This window comes from Chiloscyllium plagiosum, unplaced genomic scaffold (assembly GCF_037043375.1).
Source record: "Chiloscyllium plagiosum isolate Xiang-an unplaced genomic scaffold, Cpla_swu_hap1 HiC_scaffold_2, whole genome shotgun sequence".
Lineage (NCBI taxonomy): Eukaryota > Metazoa > Chordata > Chondrichthyes > Orectolobiformes > Hemiscylliidae > Chiloscyllium > Chiloscyllium plagiosum.
Genome location: NW_028270140.1, coordinates 40881494 through 40902912, shown reverse-complemented (window position 1 = coordinate 40902912; position 21419 = coordinate 40881494). Strand labels below are relative to the sequence as shown.

The following is a 21419-nucleotide window of genomic DNA, read 5'->3' as shown; positions in this document are numbered from 1 at the left end:
CCTGTCCAAATGGCTTTTAAATGTTGCAACTTTACTTACCTCTGACACTTTCTCTGATAGCTGATTCCATATTTGTACCAGCTTCTGCATGAGAAAGTTGAGCCTTAGGACCCTTTTAAACCTCTCGCCTGTCACCTTATGCATGCCCCTCATGACTTTATAAACCTTTATCAAGTTACACCTCAGCCTCCTAAGCCTTAATTTAGCAGCATAAAAAGTGTTTGATTGAAGCATTTGTTTATATTCACTTGTTGATTGCATCAGATCTGCAGCAAGAAAGCCACTGTGTAGTCTGCACTGGATCCTTGTGTCTTCTGCGTGTGCATTTTATCAGCTTCTTTGAAGGCAGCTTTTACTTAATACTAGATGAGAAAATAATTGCATTGAATCATTCTATTCCATATTTTTCAATGGGGTTCATTTGTCTTGGAAAATAAAACTGTAAAGCACTGCAGAATTAAGGGGGTAGGGGAGGAATGTAAATGTATAATTAGTCTGAAGGTCTGATGCAGTTAGATTCCAGGCCTTGTGGGTCAGGAGCCAGATGACAAACAAGACAATCAGAAGTTGATTTTCCTCATTCTTATTCATTAGCTGTTTTGAGCAACTGGTAATCCTTGCTTAACCATCGCAATTTCTGACTATGAAGAAAGAGATTAGATACAGAGACACTTTTTGATGCAAAGAAAGAAGCTCAATTTACAGGTAGTCAGGTAGCAAAACACTGAAACTTTAAAGTGAGGCAGTTCCACTTTAGACATGGATCACAATGGTGAAAGGTTGCTCTGTTAATGTGAAATAAGACTGCCCACCAATGTGGAGCAGTGTTTTGATTTTGTAGTTTCACATACAAAAATAAATTTTACCCATGGACCAAAATGTTTCTGAGCACATTTTATTTTGTTTTGTGCATCCTTATAACTATGGAATGTCTTAGTCTATTGAATTAAGTCTCTTGCATTGATTCAAAGAGATTAAAAAGAAAAGAATGCAAGAAACATCCATTCCAAATCACAGGAAAGCTTAATTGTAACATTGGTAGATCCTGCTATTCTACAAGTAGTTATATGAGTCAACCTCATAAAAGTAAAAGACTCATCTGGCTTATGGTACAGATTACTATCGCTGAACTGACAAATTATTGATGGCAGATGTTAATTCGTATTGTTCATAAGCTGCATCAGAATCATTTAATAGTGCTAACAGGCAACGTCTTGTTTCAATAACTAAAGTTTTTTTATTCTTTTCTCTCCTCTGGCCTAGGCCATTGACAGAATGGTCGACTGCATCAGCAAAGTCATGCTTCACACAGTGATATCGTGTTGGCAGCCCTTTCTAGGTCTGGCTCTCATCATTGTTCTCACTGGGTCTACAATGGGATGTCCAGCCCGATGTGAATGTGCTGCACAGAACAAATCCGTCACCTGCCATCGCAAACGCTTGACTGTAATCCCTGAGGGTATTCCTATTGAGACCAAAATATTAGACCTGAGCAAGAATAAGCTGAAAAACATCAATCCGGATGAGTTCTCATCATATACCTTACTGGAAGTAATAGATCTTAGTGAAAATATAATAACAATCTTGGAACCTGGATCTTTTAGTAATCTTTTTAACTTGCGCTCCCTACGCCTCAGAAGTAACCGCCTAAAACTCATCCCCCTTGGTGTTTTTGCTGGACTGTCTAACTTGACAATGCTGGACATCAGCGAGAACAAAATAGTCATTTTGCTGGACTACACCTTTCAGGACTTACACAACTTAAAGTCTCTTGAAGTGGGGGATAATGATTTGGTTTACATTTCACACCGAGCCTTCAGTGGACTGGTTGCACTTGAACAGCTAACCCTCGAGAAATGTAACCTTACAGCAGTGCCAACAGAAGCACTGTCTCATCTTCACAATCTCATCCATCTCCGGCTGTGCCACCTCCACATCAATGCCATCCATGCGTATTCTTTTAAAAAGCTGTATCGATTGAGATACTTGGAGATTGATCACTGGCCTCTGCTCGATGTATTGCCTGCCAACAGTCTTCATGGTCTCAATCTCACCTATCTGTCCATCACAAATACAAACCTATCTGCAATACCCTATGGGGCATTCAAGCATCTAATATACCTTGCATACCTGAATCTGTCCTACAACCCAATCAGCATTATTGAATCGGGCATGTTGCAGGACTTAATACGTCTTCAAGAACTGCACCTGGTTAGCGCACAGTTACTCACCATTGAGCCTCGTTCCTTTAAGGGGCTGCATATCTTGCGGGTTTTAAATGTGTCTCATAACCTGTTGGACACTCTGGAGGAAAGCGTTTTCCAATCTGTGAAAAGCGTCCAAGTGCTCTGTATAGACCATAACCCACTGGCATGTGATTGCCGGCTTCTGTGGATCCTACAAAGGAAAAAGATGCTGAGGTTTTCAGAAGAGCAGCCAATTTGTGCCTCACCAGAAAACATCAAAGGAATGCGATTTAAAGATTTCAATGATCTTTACCTGCCCAGCTACTTCACTTGCCAAAAGCCCCAAATACGTGACAAAGGTCCACAGCATATAGTGATCAATGAAGGTCAAGTGGCCCAATTGATTTGCCGTGCTGATGGGGACCCTCTCCCAGTTATCTCCTGGCAGTCTCCTCACAGAAGGCTAATCACCCTCAAGTCCAATGGGAGGGCAACAGTGCTAGGAGACGGCACACTGGAACTCAAGTTCACCCAGGTTCAAGATAGCGGAGTCTACATGTGTATTGCAAGTAATGCTGCTGGGAATGACAGCTTCTCAGCAACCTTAGTTGTGAAGGGACATTCTGAGAATCTGCATGGGAACAGGAGCTCTCTGTACATGACTGAGGTAAATGACACCCAATCCAATGGGACACATGTGTTCATGACAGTTTCACTGGACCTCAAGACTATATTGGTGTCCACGGCCATGGGTTGCTTCACGTTCCTTGGCGTGGTGTTGTTCTGTTTCCTGCTTCTCTTTGTGTGGAGTCGGGGGAAAGGCAAGCACAAGAACAACATCGATATCGAATACATTCCTCGTAAGACTAACGGAGCCACAGCTGATACTGAGCAAGGAGGCACAAGGAGGTTCAACATGAAGATGATATAGAATCAACAGCAAAAGGCTGCACTTTTAAAAAATAAATGCAAGAAACCTTTATGCTGTCCGCTCATTATGGGGCCAAATGTTCCCTTAGAGAATGCTTCCTGGAATGTCTCACAACCAGGGAGCTGGTATCCTCTGATGGTACAACAACAAATGGTTCGTCACGGCAACTGGGGATTTGGGGTTGCTTTTCTGGTGCCCGTGCCTTGAATTGAAATGAAGGAAGTACCAGTGAATACTGGAATTCTTTCACTAACCTGGTTTAAGTGACAGCCCATGTTGCACATCTGTAATAACTAATCTTACTGGGAAACTGCTTGTTCAAGTGAATGAGGAAATCATTTGACATTTTGTATAAAACTGTACTAATCCAGAAGAAATGGAAGGTGGAGATCTTCAGTAAAGCATCAGTGGATTTCCACATGGACAAATTAATGTTGATGAACCCCCAAATCAGTGTGGATTGTATTGCAAAACACTGAGGGGATTGATTGGAGTGCGTGGCTGGAGATGATAAAAGATAAAGTGAGGGAGGGAGGGAGGGAGGGAAGGGGGTAGGGCTGTACTTTTTAATGGAAGTCATTTTTTTAAGCAATATGAATGGAGTGTTTCTTGGTGTACATGACATGCCAGCATTGGACTTGGGCAGAATAAGCAGTGCTGAAACACAGCCCCAAACTATATACTTTGTATACCTACAAGTTCATAAGGCTATCGTACAATGACAATATTTCAATGTGAAAACTTAACTTCTCCATCAGATCTAAATGCAAAATAAACTTCAAAAATTGGTGAAAAAATTTTAAAACAATTGGAATTTTATACATACATTGGTTTATTTTTTGCATTGATGAGGGATACAAATCATGTGGTATCAAGATTATGTAAGTATCTGAAATGAGAAAAATTCCAAAATCTACATAATTCTAAAGTGGTTAATGTTGTTGATAATTCCATAGCTCTGCTATCTCCATCCTATCAGAGCCCCATTTCTAGAGAAGTAATTTCTTCCCTGACTTTAAATTTTCCCACATCCATGATCAATAGTAGTCTGCCAAAACTTGGTGTCCAGACTTCAGCACAAAGATTGGTCTACTGGAAAAGTTACAAAAAGCTTATTAGTGCCCATTGAATCTATGTCCTTTAGCATTTTGTAAAGATGATGGGCTACTGGGTAGAAAACGATAATTGGAACTTGGTAAATGTTGGCCATCAGCTATTTTAGATTTCGGAGTCGGAAAGTGTGCACTTTCCACTTTTCCAAATACATCTCAGCCCAAAGCCAATATCCCCATGGAAACCACACATTTTATATTTCCTCCACTCTCCAATCAGACAAATCATGATTGTGACTGGAAATGTTCTTTTGGCTTCACCTCACAAGGTTTAATATAAGACAGATAATGCTAAAGGATTGGTTAACTATTCTGAATTCTACCTCCTTGCAATGCAGAAATATGGAACTAGATTATGTTGAGTTGCATTTAACTGTCTGGAAACATGTTGAGGATGGTACTGGAAGCAGAAAAAAAATTGTAACTTAATTCTAGAAAAGGTAATTCAACCTAAAAGAAAAAGCAGTAAATTTTCAGTGAAGGTTGCTAAAAATAAGGAATTAAGGAACAATTGCTGAATATAAACAATGAAAACAACAGAAAAAAGATTAATGTAATTATTGATAAATTAGGTAATGAAGTATAAATTTTGAATGGCAAATAATAAATTAATTATCCAATGTCAGCAAAGGACCATAGCGATCTTGGCTGATCTATACTTTAATCCATTCTAACCTTTGTTCTACATTCCTTGATACTTTACCACAATAAAAGATCTACCCACCTCGGTCTTAATGATTTGAATTGACTCAGCATTCCTCCCTTGGAGTTCTAAATTTGTACTACTTTGTCGGAAAAAGTATTTCTACGTTTCGCTCCTGAATGACTTATAATATTAAAATCATGTTCTCCTACTCCAGTTTCTCCAGTCAGAGCAAATAGCTTATCTTGATTTACTTCATTGAATCCATTTTTAAAAATCATGTTTAACATTTTAATTAGATAAGAGCATAAGCCATAAAAGACAACTTTATTTGTGTTGCATTGAATACTATGTGCTTGCACACATTTCTGCTGAGAAAAAAACACCCTGTTGGCCATCAGATACAACTGCAGCAGCAAAATAGCTAACTACAGGGGCAGCACGGTAGTGGCTCAGTGGTGAGCACTGGTATCTCACAGCATCTGGGACACAGGTTTGATTCCCTCCTCTATGTGGAGTTTGCACATTCTCCCGGTGTCTGTGTGGGCTTCCACCAAGTGCTCTAGTTTCCTCCCGAAGTTCAAAGAGGTACGAGTTAATTGCATTGGCCATGCTAAATTGCCCATAATAGGCGAAAGTGAGGACTGCAGATTAGAGTCAAGACGAGAGTGTTGCTGGAAATGCACAGCAGGTGAGGAGCAGGAAAATCAAGGGCCCTGATGAAGGGCTCCTGTCTGAAATGTTGATTTCCCTGCTCCTCAGATGCTGCGTGACCTGTGCATTTCCAGCACCACTCAAATCTTGACTCTAAATTGCCCACAGTGTCCAGGGATGTGTAAATTATGTTGATTGGCTCTGAATAATGTAGGAAATACAGGGATAGGCTTTGGGGTGGGTCTTGTGATCTCAGTGGGCTGAATAGCATGCTTTCACACTGTAGGGGTTCTATGATTCTATGAGAACACAAGAATTAGGTGAAGGAATGGGCCATTTAGCTTCAAGAACCTGCTTTGATGTTTGATAAGATGATAGTTGACCTGATTGTGGCCTCACCCCACTTACCTGGGCAACCTTACACACATTGAATAACTTCATTCCCTAAATTCCTTAAAACAAGAAGTTTAAATCACAGGGAATAAGAGAATTCCAAAAACAACGTTCATAAGCTGTTCAATTTAGGTAGAGACAGGTTCATCACAAATGGAAACGAGCCTTAGGTAATCCATAGATAATCACATTTGATGTGATTTTGCGTAATATAAATTGGAAGTCTTGCAAAAGAAGATATCAGTTCAACACTACAGTTTCACACCTGTTCAAATTGTGCACCACTTGCTGCGAAGAAATGTATAATCACTGGTAAGCCCATTTTCTCATGTTGCTGACTTTCTAAATCTCTATATTTGCATTAAACAATGGGCAAAATTAAACATCATTTCATGTATCTTTCAATTACTGTTTCAAAAAAAAAGGCTTTCAAAATGCAGTTCAGATTTGGAATGCTGTGTCCATAATTGCTCCCAAATCATTGAGACCAAATCACCAACTGCCCATACATTGCTAGCATTTTCAATTTGTAGATGATCCGAGACCAAATGTCATCATGGCAGAGGACAGATGCAATATAGAAGAAATAAACAAGTTGTTTATTAACTATCTCCATGAAACTATAATCTCAAGTTATAACCTAAACAATACAGAAATGATATAAATGAGCCAAAAACATTATTGAAATATTATGGCTCGAAAGCATCATAATAAAACTGTGGAAGATTGATGACCCCAGAAATTTTGCTTGGGTATATTTAAGATGTCCATTATCAGGGACACAGAGATGAATTACCAGGAATCTTGAGAATCAGAGTCCCTACAGTACAGAGAGAGGACTTGTGGCCCATAAAGTCCACACCAACCCTCCAAAGAGCTGAGCACTCCTGCACCCCATCTCATATTTACCAGAGCTTATCCACCTAGCCTGTGCAACCCTGGACACTACAGACAATTTAGCACGGCCAATCCACCTGCACTGTGGGAGGAAACCAGAGCACCTTGTGGAAACCTGCACAGATACAGGAAGAACATGCAAAATCTACACAGACAGTCACCTAAGACTGGAATTGAACCTGGGTATCCTGGTGCTGTGAGGCAACAGTCCTAACTACTGAGACACTGTGTTGTCCCTCACGCAACATCCTTACTGCTAAACTTCAGTTATATTTAAGATCTAACGCTAAGAATTCTTCCAGACATTGACTTCCATCTACATTTAAGTTATATACTTCTTCGCATCCTCCACTCGACCCTCTTAGACACAACCATGTCTCTCCATATGGTCTCAGCCAATCCTATCCTTCCATGCTCAACTATGCTGATGTAACCAAGGCCCATCATAATGATTTGTTGCAATGGAAGTATTAACATTCCCTTCATTACACTGATGAAACATGTAACTCCCCATGTCAGCCTACTCAGACCCCATTCAAGGAGATGAACGTTTGACTTCTGCCCCAGTGTAGATCTGTGAGAATATTGTACTGTTGGTGGGTATCCCTCTATGCCAAAGGTTCTGATGGAAACTGAAAATTCCTCTGGCACTTTTTGAAGAACAAGAAGTTTTTCCAATGGCCAACAGTACTTCTCGTCCACAGCTGGTCCCCTTGACTTAACACAGATCAATAAAAGCAGATTAATTATCCATTTGTTTTCATTGCTAGTTGTAGAGCACTGTTATGTGACCAGTGACCATGGATACTTGCACATCAGAAGCTGGTTATGCATTTCCAACCACATCATTGATACTATATAAATCCAATTAACTCATTCTTGAAATTAGACTCCATTGAGTCTTCATTTTGAAAAAAAAATTACTCCAAAAGTGCACACAGATTACTTTTCAGGCAAACGTTGAACCATCTTTACACTGACAAGACATGTCACAGAGTATTCTCTAGGGCAATTAATGATGAGTAACATCCATTAAAGATTACCATCAAACAGATTATCTCAACTGGAGGGGACTGCAAGTAACTGTGCCAAAACATGAATGTAGTTCACTGGCTGTGCTTTTATGTTACAAACTTATATTACGAAGATTTCTGACATTTTGTTTCATTCTTTATAAGATGTGAGGTGAAATCATATTTTTTGTTGCTGTAACATTATTGCAAGCTTCAATATTGTATAACGCGAGAATCTGCGACTCCAATGGGACATTCCAGAATTTAGTCAGTTGTTGATATTTTGATTGGTTTTGCATTATTCTAAGTTGAATTTAATCTTTGTAAAGACTAATCCAGCTACTCCATACTGCATTCCAAAATTTACATTATGATTGTTTGCATTATGAACTTGGGTCCATTTGAGATTTAATATGAAATAATTTATGTGGCAATGCATAATGAAAAAAATAATAATTTGCATTTTTAGGGCATCTTTCACAAGATTTGAACACCCTATCACACATTATAGTTAATTAACTATTTTTTCTTCCAACTGTTGCAACCATGAGAACAAATGTACACATAGTAAAGTAATAATGGCTAAATGTCCATTCTCCTTGGGAGATACCCCTCTACTCTTTTAAACAGGGCTTAATAGGATGTTACATGTCTGCATGAGAGGAAAAATGAGGTGAAAGGTTAGCATCCTCATGTAGCACTGATATTACCTGAATTATGTGTTCTAAAATCTCTGGAGTGCAATTTGAACCCAATACCTTTCAAGTCAGAGTGTATTAGCTATTAGCCACAGCTGACTCAAGCTGCAATACTCCTTTTTAAATTTTTTTTGATTAATGGGTAACATGTAAAAGAATTTATCACAATGAAGATAATGGGAATTCAATGCCATTCAGTCTAAAGACTTGCTTAACATTCTTCAGTTTGCCTCATGCTCCACTTTTACATTCCTAATCATAATGAACAAATCGCTTTTTGTGTAATCAGATGAGAAGCCAATGCAGCTCATTTGATTGGCAACCCATCTACCACCTTAAATATTAATTTCTTTACACTGGTAGTGGTGCGCACAATGTGCACTGCAACTATTTGTCAAGCCTCCTCTAAAAGCACTTTCCAAACCTCTGACCTCTCTTGCTTAGAGGAACAAGGGACAGCAGATACATAGAAGCACCACCCCCTGCAAATTCCCCTCCAATGCACACTTAGTTTGCAACTTGGGAATATATTGTTGTCCTTCATTATTGCTGGGTCAAAATCTTGGAAATCTTTTCCTAACAGTGCTGTGGATGCATCCACACCACATGCACTGCAGCAGTTCAACAAGGCAGCTCGCCATCCAACCTTTCAAGGGCAATTGAGAATGGTGAAAAATGCTGGTCACACCATCGACACCTACAGCTGATGAATGAATAATAAAGATCTGCCACGGCATTTATTTTTATCTTAAGAATGAAGTAAAAACAAAGCAAGGACTTGTCCTCCAATAGTACAATAACAACTTTTGCATTTGCAATTTACTCTTCCCCACTATTGGCTACAGTGCCTTCAGCTGTCTAGGTCCTGAACTCTGCAATTTCTCCATCAATCTCTCCATCACATTCTCTTCCTTTAGTAATTCATTTGAAACCTACCTCATTAACTAGTACTAGATAACATTTCCTAATACCTCTTATGTGTCTTAGAGTGGAATTGTTTTCGCCAATATGTTTGTGACATCCTTTGGGATGTTTTATGTAAAAAAGGTGCTCCATAAATGCAAATTCTAATTGCAAATATTTATACTGGGTTATTTCATATTGAGCCATTCATTTCCTCTGATAAAATTGCAAATTGATTTCTTATCTAAGTTGGGCCCTTACTGGAAAACCTGAGATTTTTATTCCATGAGCAAATTGAAATAATTTTGTTTCTGTTAGGGATCTGTTTTTGTGGCATCCCTTTTCTTTGGAGATCACCACAAATAAAGTACCATATCCAGTCAAGATTTTTAAACTTAGTTAAAATGCAAACAAAACAAATTGCTTGTAAAACCATTGAAACATTGCCATTATTCTTGTACAATAAGATATGTGGATAATGTCTTGTTTCTTTATGTGGTTCTATCAGTTGGAAGAAAATTTAATTATGATTGAAATTTATGCCAAATTTGAAAAATGCTTTCTCATGGTCCCTCATATTATAAAATAATCTGACAAGAAATTAAGCAAACTTGAAAACAAAATATAAAACACATTTTAAAAAATATTCTAGTATTCCTTTATGGATTAATTAAAGTCTGAATATCAACTAGAAAGTCTAGATATGGAACATAATTTAGATCTCAATGTTCTGAGAGGAATACATTGCTCATCTATTGTACTTTGAACCTATATAAATGTTGTCAACTCCTCCTGTTCTGGTTAAGTGCAGCATACAATCAAAAAGGAAACCGAATTGGATTATTGCTTAGGGACATTAGGAGCTCAAACCAGTAACAAAGTTCTCAAGGATCATTTGACGTCAACACAACAAATGAAAACAGAAGTGTAACATTGAAGTCAGATTTGAGTTTGAAAGTATTACCATTCTCACACTCCTTTCACCCATTACTGTAATTAAGAAGATGAGAAGTAAGCAGGAGTAGGCCATTCAAGCCCTGAACCTGCTCAACTAGCCAAATAGATTATACTGATCTCATGTGGTCTTGACTTTTCTGCTGCCCCCTGTCAACCAGAAGACTGTCTGACTCAGCCTTGAATACATTCAATGACTCAGACTCCTCTGTTGTTGGGGAATACCACCAATGGCCATCTGAGATCTGAGTGAAGAAATTCCAGCTTATCTCTTTCTTAAATGAGAGATGCTTTATTTCGAAACTGTGTTCCTTCATTTTAAAGTCCACTTACCTTTTCAAATTTCCTTAGAATCTTGAATTGCCTTGGTCCGCAAAATGAATAGGAAGTCCAGGCTGAGCTGATGTTATATTTAGCTATGCTTGAAGGTGAGATGTAAAATGGTGGAGTGCCATGCCAGGTCAGCAGGCCACATGTAAGTATTGGAGAAATTAGACAAAACAGTGAAACTTTGGCCCACTGCAAGAGGGAACCAGAGAAGTGTACAATCATTAGATAGCCAGCAGAAAAAAGTCCTCACTACCATGTGCAAGAACACAGCTAATGGGGTTTTTCTTATACAGTGACCTTTTTGTTAATTGGTCATTGTAGGTTTACGCTGATCTTTGAAAAGAAAGACTGATCCGCACAAATTATATTGTCACATATGACACAAATCTTGATAAGAGATGCACATCCATCATGCCAAATTAAGCACCACGGACCATGGATGACATATCTGTTCCTTGATGAAAACAATAGACGCTAGCAACACAACACTGCAAAGTCACTCCTTACATACGACATTACAAGAACTACTACTTGAAATCATATAACATTTTCCAAGTCAAATATGTCCCAACATTAAGTGGCACGATCATCTTAACAAAATGTTGACTCTCACAATAAAAAAGGTATTAGGTCAGGTTACCAAAGGTTTGACCACCAAAGGACTTTGTGTTAAGGAATATTGTACAAGAATAATGGACAGGTGGAAATGAGTTGCTTTCACTGAAAGTTTTAAAATGATGCAGATGATCTGAAATTTTGCAGTGAAGATCTGAGTATGTCCCTAGCCAAATATAATTTTGTAATTATGCAAAAACTCCTTCACATAATTGATCTATTATTTCACTTCTCTCGCTAATTCAAAGAAAATCCCATGAAAGTAAACAAATCCATGTAAAAGGGTTACTTTAATAATGACCTGTGTGTTTCCATGAAGAGGAAATCCTCTAACTGATGATTTATCAATGAACTCCATATATCGCAAGCAGATGAACATCAACTGTTTAAAGAAAAAAAACTATGGATTATGTGGGTTTGACAGTTGCTACAAAATTAAGTGAAGCTATGAACATAGACTACAGCAGAAACAATTCACCTTATTTTTCCGGCTGTCAATTGTACTGAAGCTATTATACAGTTGATTATTTTTGTAACCTAATTAAATTTGGAGGAATTTCATTCTCATTGAAGCATACATCACTTTTAGTGAGATGCCAGGCCAGATTAAATCAATGTTGAAATTGTAAACATCAAAAGTTAAATTAATCTCAGATGTGTTTGGGCTTTTAACATTTTGGAATCATTATGTTCACTGCATGATGAAATAAAGTGATAGTATTTTATCATAAAGCTTCTAACTTGTTTTCTGATTTAAGAGCCTCTGTGTTGAATCCAATTCAATAGATAGGATAAAGCTCTTTGCTGCCCTCAAGCTCATAGTTGAGGGCTCCTAAGGGGAAGACAACTCAGGCTACTTCTATCTGAATAATGGTTGGATCTCTTATTGATGTTGGAATTTCCAGCTTTCTCAGGAGATTGCTTGGCTAATATGTGGGTTGAGAGAAGAAGTGGGTTGTGAGAAGAAGTGTCTTGGGGAGAGGATTGAATGATGAAAGATAATGCTCCAGCTACTGTGATAGATGGCAGACATGATGGGGCAACTACTGGTGTCACTCAATTTTGTGGATTGTAATTCACTGCCCATGGATATACATCAGACATTCATACCACATCATAGCCATGCCTTCATGACTAGAACATCTATGTTTGGTATAGGTGTTTTAAGGGTAGGCAGAGAGTTATGTCACCTTTTGATTGGCAGGATGCTTCTGTACTAAAATGTACTACTGTACTACTCCAAACAAGTTTTTGTCTAGGTTAGTTAATCTATTCTTAATCTGAGCACCGACATTAAATTGAAAGAGAGGGAACTAATTTTCACCTCTGCCTGATTGGAGGAATACCATTAAAATCACATTTGGGCACGATACAGGTGTTTCATTGCTGATGCTAGTGCTCACATTGTGATGATAATTTGTAGGGGGCAAAAGCTGAGTGCTGTGGACAAACAATGTTGAGAATGTTCAATGGGAGCAAAGAATATGAAGTAGAATTTTGCCTTGGTAACACCCATTACATGACGTCAAAAATAGTGTCGAGAAGCACGCTCATTTATGGCTGGAAGTGAATAGAGAGAGGCAAAGAAAGTCCAGTACCCAAACGAGAGATGGGCATTGGGAGCTTTGCAAGTGCATATAATGGGCCCGAAGCCATTTTTGAGGATCTGCTATGAGGCAGCTGACAGCAGTGTAGATTAGGGGTGTTGTGAGTCAACTGCATTGCCCCAATCTTAGGCCCTGAAAGTTGGGGTTCAATTCCCACCTACCCAGAGTTGTGTCCAAACATATTGATTAAAATAAATCAAACTTCATTAGTGAATGGCTCATCAATTGCTACCTACAAGGTAAATTCTGATATTTTATATAGTGCCTGATTGTGGGAGATCAAATGGAATCATAGAAGAAAAAATACTCAGCCTCAAGCTGAAATTTAAAGAATAAAGAATGAACACACACACTAGCATGTTCAGTGTGACGTTGTTCTTTGAGTCAGAAGGTAGAAAGACTGGTGTAACGGGAAAGCAGTTCAGACACTTAATGCTCTGGGAATACAGATTCCAATCCCATCATGGCAATTGGCGAAATTTAAATTCAATTAATAAATCTGAAATATAAAAGTAGATTAAATAAAGGTGTGTCAATTCCCATGAAAAACAAAACTTTCATGCTTTTATGGAAGGAAATATGCTATCCTCACCTAGTTGGGTCTGCATGCAATTCTAAATGCCCAACAATGTGATAGATTTTTAAAATTCTGCATGAAATGGCCTTCAATTTCAAGGAATGAGCAACAAATACTGATCATACCAGCACCACAACATGGAAGTATAAAGAAAATGAAAGTTCATGGATCACTCCAGAGACTTAGTTAAAAATCACACAACACCAGGTTATAGTCCAACAGGTTTATTTGAAAGCAGTAGCTTTCAGAGTGCTGCTCCTTCATCAGGTAGCTGTGGAACAGGACCAAAGGTCTTATGGTCCTGCTCCACAATCACCTGATGAAGGAGCAATGCTCCGAAAGCTACTGCTTCCAAATAAACCTGTTGGACTATAACCTGGTGTTGCGTGATTTTTAACTTTAGAGTCAAAACTAGAGCATCCGAGGAGCAGGAAAATAGACGTTTCGGGCAGGAGCCTTCCATCAGCATTCCTGATGAAGGGCTCCTGCCCAAAACGTCGATTTTCCTGCTCCTCGGATGCTGCCTGACCTGCTATGCTTTTCCAGCACCATGCTAATCTTGACGCTAATCTCCAGCATCTGCAGTCCTCACTTTCGCCTCGTTGATTTTGAACTTTGTCCGCCCCAGTCAAACACTGGCTCCTCCATGTCCAGAGACTTAGTATAATGTCTAGACTAACAGTGCTGGTCAGAAATGAAGAGCATTAAGTTGTTGCATGTGTCCCTTTTGAATGCAAGGTCCCATTTGTTCTGGTTAGTGAATGTAATACCAAGATTTCAGTGAAGGTCAGGGAACTGCTAGATACTTTTCCTAGTTGAACTGATCAATTTCCAGCCTTCAATCAACATGACAACAACTGATTACTTGTTATTATCTCATTGATGGTGAGGGACTGTTGCAGTGCCTAGATTGGCCTGCAATGAGTCCTACTTTTCAGCAGTTCTTTTAATGACTACACATGAGGCCGGTATCCCGTCACCAAAAAGCCTTCATTTTCATGTATATAGTATATAGACTGTGACTAGCTTGCTCAGAGAGAGTCCCTAGAATGAGGAGAATCTCAGATACTCCTTTTTTTATATTTATATTTTATTATCAGTATAAATTACAAACAAACAATTAACATGAACAGCCAAAAACAAGAAACAGCAATTGATAGGGGAAGGCAGCTGCAAAGCCAGACCCCAAACCCCACCATTCAACCAGTTCACAGGAAAACGAAGACAAACCTCAAATCCCACATTATATCATCAAATAGGAAACAGTAAACACAATTACGTACAGACAGTCCAACAAACTGAACAATAAAACAGTACATATTACACAGACACTCTTGGCAACCCACTCCTGTGTATTTTTTTTCCTTTCTTTTCTATTTTCTTTTAATATATCAGAAAAGGGTTTAGCAATCACGTCTCTAGCTTCCCACAAAGGTCTGGAATACAACTGATCAGGTCCCAGGGATTTAGATCAAATTGGATTCCCAAGTGTAGAAACAGGCCATTTAGCCCAACAAGTCCACGCTGACCCTCCAAGTAGTAACCTAGCCAGACCCATTTCACTCTGATTAATTCACCTTACACTATGGGCATTTTTACACAACTAATTCACCTGACCTGCACATTTTTGGACTGTGGGAGGAAACCAGAGCACCCGGAGGAAACCCATGCAGACATGGGGAGAATGTGCAAACACCACCCCAACAGTCGCCCGAGGCAGGAATCAAACTCGGGTCCCTGGCACTGTGAGGCACCAGCGCTAACCACTAAGCACTGTGCTGCCCTCCTGTCAGCCAGCGCTCCCTTATTGGCCTAGGTTAACAACCCCAATCAGGATCATACTCAGTAAGTTCCACCTGGCCCTCATTTTCCAATCAATTCAAACACAATTGGTTTTACAACTGTTTTGGAAGTCCTGAGGTCATAGCAAAGCAAGTGTTCCTTTCACATGGAATCAGCGACCTCCCTGCATTCACAATTGTGCCCAGGCTGATCACCAGAAGGAAAATAACAGCAGTTTGAAGGAGCATTAGCAGAGAAAATACAAGGTTTTTTTTTTAATTTGCCTTTCACCACACCCCCTCACACACATATGGTAAGTCTAAGCTTTTCTGCCAGATTCATTCATCTTTCACTTTAAAGTTCTCATGCCAGAATGTACTCAATTTTGTTATGATGTCAAATCAGCTTTTAAAGATTGAATTTCTGAGTCATACAAGTGAATTTGCAAACGTTTAAAGTCTTAAAGGGCTGATTCAATCATCAACGTAGTTTGTCAATTCTTATATTTTGGAAGTAAAAATTTAAACATTTTTGTCATTAACAGCTCAGTAGAAATAAAGCAATAAAATTCAACCTGTTAAATTATGTTGTATGTTTGTAAAGGGGGAAAAGAAAATGTTTTCTGGAAACAAAGTTCCTTTTAACTCACTGAAATCATAGACTGGTGAAGCACAGAAGGAAGTAGTTCAATTCATTGTGCTCATTGGATTAACTATCAAACTTATCCACTCCTTATTCTTTCTCTACCATTCTGCACCTTTTCCTTCACAGCTATTTATCCAATACCCAAAATAACTTTGTTAAATCTTATTCCATTGCCCTATTAGACTCAGTGCTTTTAACATAAACCTCTTCATTTTGCACCTGGTTCTTTGTGTCAATTATTTTAAATCATTAAAACCTCTAAATAATTGGACTATTCCTCAAAGGTTTATTTTTAAGGTCAAAAGAATATTTTCTAGGATTAAACATAATTTCCTGACCAAAATTGCTTTATCCATGACCATTACAAATAACATTTTATAGAAAGCGATCAGAATCACACTTACTTGAAGATGGTTTCTTGAACACAGTGCAGCAAAGGCAAGAAATTATTCACAAATTTGTAGATCATAGTCCAATATATTATCAAAAGATATTTGATACTCCCAATGTTTTAGTTTGTGAAATTTTAATTCTTTCAGTCTTTCGACATGTTGCCTTATTATTATGTACATAAGACAATAAGGTTCATGCTTCATTAGAATCAAACTACCAAAGAAATAGCAAATTGTAAATAATTGCTTCATACATTGTTGCTCATTCTCATTCACGTTAGTCAGTCATTGCCATTTTCAGACAGTCTCTTCAAAAAGGAATACAACTGATTTTAAATGAAGATACAATGCTGAAGACTTCTCTCAAATTCTTCCAAGTGCCAGTGTAAACATTGAGATATATTACAATACTTATATATTCTAGATTGCACCATTATTATTTCTAGGTAATATATAATTTTAATGGCTTTGTTAAAATGTAACTATTTGAACTCGTTGTTTCCCCAGGGTTGTGAACAGGAGAATGAAATCCAAAACTTTTCATCTATTTCTGACTAATTTCAGACAAAATCTTGCCCACTCATGATTCTGAAAATTTTATGACTAAATTCCCTGAGGGAACAGATTTAAAGTAGTCCAGTTTGGCCCAGGCAACATCTGAAACCATGCTCTCTTTTTACAGCAATAGCCACTGCAATCCATGATTTCAAAGTCACTATGGCAGTGACTGAGAGAAGGCTGCTTTGTCATAGAGTTGTACAGTTGAAACTTTATTGCTGGAACAGCACAGCAGGTCAGGCAGCATCCAGGGAACAGGAGATTCGACGTTTCGGGCACAGGCCCTTCTTCAGGAATGAGCAGAGAGTGTTCAGCAGGAGAAGATAAAAGGTAGGGAGGAGGGACTTGGAGGAGGGGCGTTGGAAATGTGATAGGTGGAAAGAGGTCAAGGTGAGGGTGATAGGTCGGAGTAGGATGGAGGCGGAGAGGTCAAGAAGAAGACTGCAGGTCAGGAAGGCGGTGCCGGGCTGGAGGGATCCGGCTGAGACAAGGTGGGGGGAGGGGGGATGAAGAAACTGGTGAAGTCCAAGTTCATCCCCTGCGGTTGGAGGGTTCCCAGTCGGAAGATAAGACGCTCCTCCTCCGACCGTCGGGTTGTTGTGGTTTGGCGGTGGATGAGTCCAATGACCTGCATATCCTCGGTGGAGTGGGAGGGGGAGTTGAAATGCTGTGCTACAGGTTGGTTGGGTTGGTTCGTCCGGGTGGCCCAGAGGTGCTCTCTGAATCGCTCCGCAAGTAGGCGGCCTGTTTCCCCAATATAGAGGAGGCCACACCGGCTGCAGCGGATGCAGTAGATGATGTGGGTGGAGGTGCAGGTGAATCTGTGGCGGATATGGAAGTTTCCTTTGGGGCCTTGGAGAGAAGTGAGGGGGGAGGTGTGGGCGCAAGTGTTGCACCTCCTGCGGTTGCAAGGGAAGGTGCCGGGAGTGGAGGTTGGGTCGGTGGGGGGTGTGGATCTGACAAGGGAGTTGCGGAGGGAGTGGTCTCTACGGAAAGCTGATAGGGGAGAGGAGGGAAATATATCCTTGGTGCTGGGGTCTGTTTGGAGGTGGCGGAAGTGACGGCGGATGATGCGCTGTACATGGAGATTGGTGGGGTGGTAGGTGAGGACCACCCGCATCATCCACCGTCACTTCCGCCACCTCCAAACAGAGGTCCTCACCTACCACCCCACCAATCTCCATGTACAGCGCATCATCCGCCGTCACTTCCGCCACCTCCAAACAGACCCCAGCACCAAGGATATATTTCCCTCCCCTCCCCTATCAGCTTTCCGTAGAGACCACTCCCTCCGCGACTCCCTTGTCAGATCCACACCCCCCACCGACCCAACCTCCACTCCTGGCACCTTCCCTTGCAACCGCAGGAGGTGCAACACTTGCGCCCACACCTCCCCCCTCACTTCTCTCCAAGGCCCCAAAGGAAACTTCCATATCTGCCACAGATTCACCTGCACCTCCACCCACATCATCTACTGCATCCGCTGCAGCCGGTGTGGCCTCCTCTATATTGGGGAAACAGGCCGCCTACTTGCGGAGCGATTCAGAGAGCACCTCTGGGCCACCCGGACGAACCAACCCAACCAACCTGTAGCACAGCATTTCAACTCCCCCTCCCACTCCACCGAGGATATGCAGGTCATTGGACTCATCCACCGCCAAAACACAACAACCCGACGGTCGGAGGAGGAGCGTCTTATCTTCCGACTGGGAACCCTCCAACCGCAGGGGATGAACTTAGACTTCACCAGTTTCTTCATCCCCCCTCCCCCCACCTTGTCTCAGCCGGATCCCTCCAGCCCGGCACCACCTTCCTGACCTGCAGTCTTCTTCTTGACCTCTCCGCCTCCATCCTACTCCGACCTATCACCCTCACCTTGACCTCTTTCCACCTATCACATTTCCAACGCCCCTCCTCCAAGTCCCTCCTCCCTACCTTTTATCTTCTCCTGCTGAACACTCTCTGCTCATTCCTGAAGAAGGGCCTGTGCCCGAAACGTCGAATCTCCTGTTCCCTGGATGCTGCCTGACCTGCTGTGCTGTTCCAGCAATAAAGTTTCAACTTTGATCTCCAGCATCTGCAGACCTCACTTTCTCCTCATAGAGTTGTACAGTATGAAACAGACCTTTCGATCCAACTCGTCCATGCCGACCAGATATCCTAAAGTAATCTAGTCCCATTTGCCAGTATTTGTTCCATAATCCCTCTAAACCCTTTCTATTCATATACCCATCCAGATGCCCTTTCAATGTTGTAATTATACCAGCCGCCACCACTTTCGCTGATAGCTCATTCCATACACGCACCACATTCTGCGTGAAAAAGTTGCCCCTTAAATCCCTTTTAAATCGTTCCCTTCTCACATTAATGGCAGGTACTTATATGACTCAGCCAATGTTGTCTATCTTATACATTGCAGGCTAGGATGCCCGGAGGCATGGTACATTGGGGAAACCGAGCAAAAGCTATGACAATGGATGAATGGGCACCGCACAACAATCAACAGACAGGAGGGTTCCCTCCCAGTTGGGGAACACTTCAGTGGTCCAGGAAATTCGACCTCAGACCTTCAGGTGACCATCCTCCAAGGTGGACTTCGGGACAGGCAGCTGCGAAATGTGGCCGAGCAGAGGCTGATAACTAAGTTCGGAACCCATAGGGAGGGCCTCAACTGGGACCTTGGGTTCATGTCACATTACAGGTGACCACCATTGCACTATACATACACACAGACACTCCTACACAAACACACACACTGGCACTCCTATACACACATACACACGGACACGCATATACACAGATGCGCACACAGATACCCCCACACACCCTTACAGACACACACACTCACATATGCATCCCTCACAGACTTAAGACACTCTGCACTCACTACACACACACACTTTCTCACACTCACAACCCACAACCCAGACAGACACACACACACACACATGCACACAGACAAAGACCCACATACACACATATATTTTGTGGGGTGAATCTGTACTTGCAGGGTTACATTGTACTTTACTCAAAAACTGCATGCATTCATGTAAAACTCCGTTATCGCACTTTTTAGATTAGAATCAATCTAAGCATCATGGCATAGACAGAGAACACAGGGGGCTAACACCTTCAACATATTGTCCAGCTATCACCATTGTTAACAGCTAACCTGAGAATGCAACTTTGTTAAAAAAAGGTTTTGTGATTTACGCATGAAAGAAGTGAAACTATCATGTTATTCTAGCAGATGAAAGGCTTAACAATCAATTTTTCAATGTATAATTTCAGTTACATCACACTGTAAATTTTTGCAATAAATTCTGTGTGTTACGATCGAGCCCTCCCCTACCACCTGATGAAGGAGCGTCGCTCCAAAAGTTAGTGTGCTTCCAATTAAATCTGTTGGACTATAACCTGGTGTTGTGTGATTTTTAACTTTGTACACATTAATCTATGCCCTCTAGTTTTGGATTCTCCCACACCAGGGAAAAAAAAACCTTATCTATTCCCCATATCCATTCCCCTCATGATTTTATAAACGTCTATCAGGTCACCCCTCAGCCACTGACACTTCAGGGAAAATATCCCCAGTCTATTCAGCCTGTCCCTATAGCTCAAAACCTTCAACCCTGTAAAGCTTTTCTGAATTCTTTCAAGTTTCACAAATCCTTCTTATAGCAGGGAGATGAGAATTGCACTCAATATTCCAAAAGTCACCCAACCAATGTCCTGTACAGCTGCAACATGACCTCCCAACTCTTATACTTAATGCACTGAACAATAAAGGCAATCTTCACTATCCTGTCTACCTGGGACTCCATTTTCAAGGAGCTAGTGAGATCTGCAAATAGTGGAGAGTCAGAGTTGAAAATGTGCAGTGCTGAAAAAAGCACAGCAGGTCTGGCAGCATCTGAGGAGCAGAAGAGTCGACATTTTGGGCAGGATGCTTCATCAGGACTGGGGAGCGGAAAGGGGGCTGAAGAATAAATGGAGGCGGGAGGTGGAGCTGGGCGGAAAGTAGGTGGGATGGCAATAGGTTGATGCAAGTAGGAGGTGATTGTGATGGGTTAGTGGGAAGGGTGGAGTGGATAGGTAGAAAGGAAAATGGAACAGACAGGTCAGGTCAAGAGGGCGCTGCCAAGTCAGAGGGTTGGATCTAGGACAGAATGGGGAGATTTGGAAACTGCTGAATTCAATGTTGAGGCTGTGTGGTTGTATGCTCCAGAGGCAGATTATGAGGTATTCTTCCTCCAGTTTGCAGGTGGCCTTGAGTAGGCAGTGAAAGAGGCCCAGAATAGAAATGTCATGGGGAAAGTGGGAGGGGGAGTTGAAATGGTTGGCCATCCAATGGTGGGGTTGGTTGGTGCATATAGACCATAGATGTTCCCTGAACCATTCCAACATTCAACTCGGCACTGCCCTCTTGACCTGACCTCCCTGTCATCTTCCTTCCCACCTATCCATTCCACACTTCTCAACGACCTATCACATTCACATCCTACCTTCATCCCACTATTGCCATCCCA

The 21419-nt window shown here is 40.9% G+C and overlaps 1 protein-coding gene across 7 annotated transcripts in view; it reads left to right on the top strand.

Annotated features, from left to right (window-relative positions):
* LOC122562539 (leucine-rich repeat and immunoglobulin-like domain-containing nogo receptor-interacting protein 2) overlaps positions 1-20306 on the top strand; it is a 740273-nt gene extending 719967 nt beyond the window's left edge. For 6 of the 7 annotated variants that reach the window (XM_087996373.1, XM_043715469.2, XM_043715460.2 and 3 more), the window contains one exon: positions 1264-3621. In XM_087996373.1, coding sequence (XP_087852499.1) covers positions 1264-3117 — 1854 coding nt within the window. In that variant the 3' untranslated portion in view covers positions 3118-3621. Of the gene's footprint in view, positions 1-1263; positions 3622-19309 lie in introns of those variants that run through there. The other variant, XR_015760131.1, reaches the window with a different exon arrangement.
* Positions 20307-21419: the final 1113 nt, after the last annotated feature.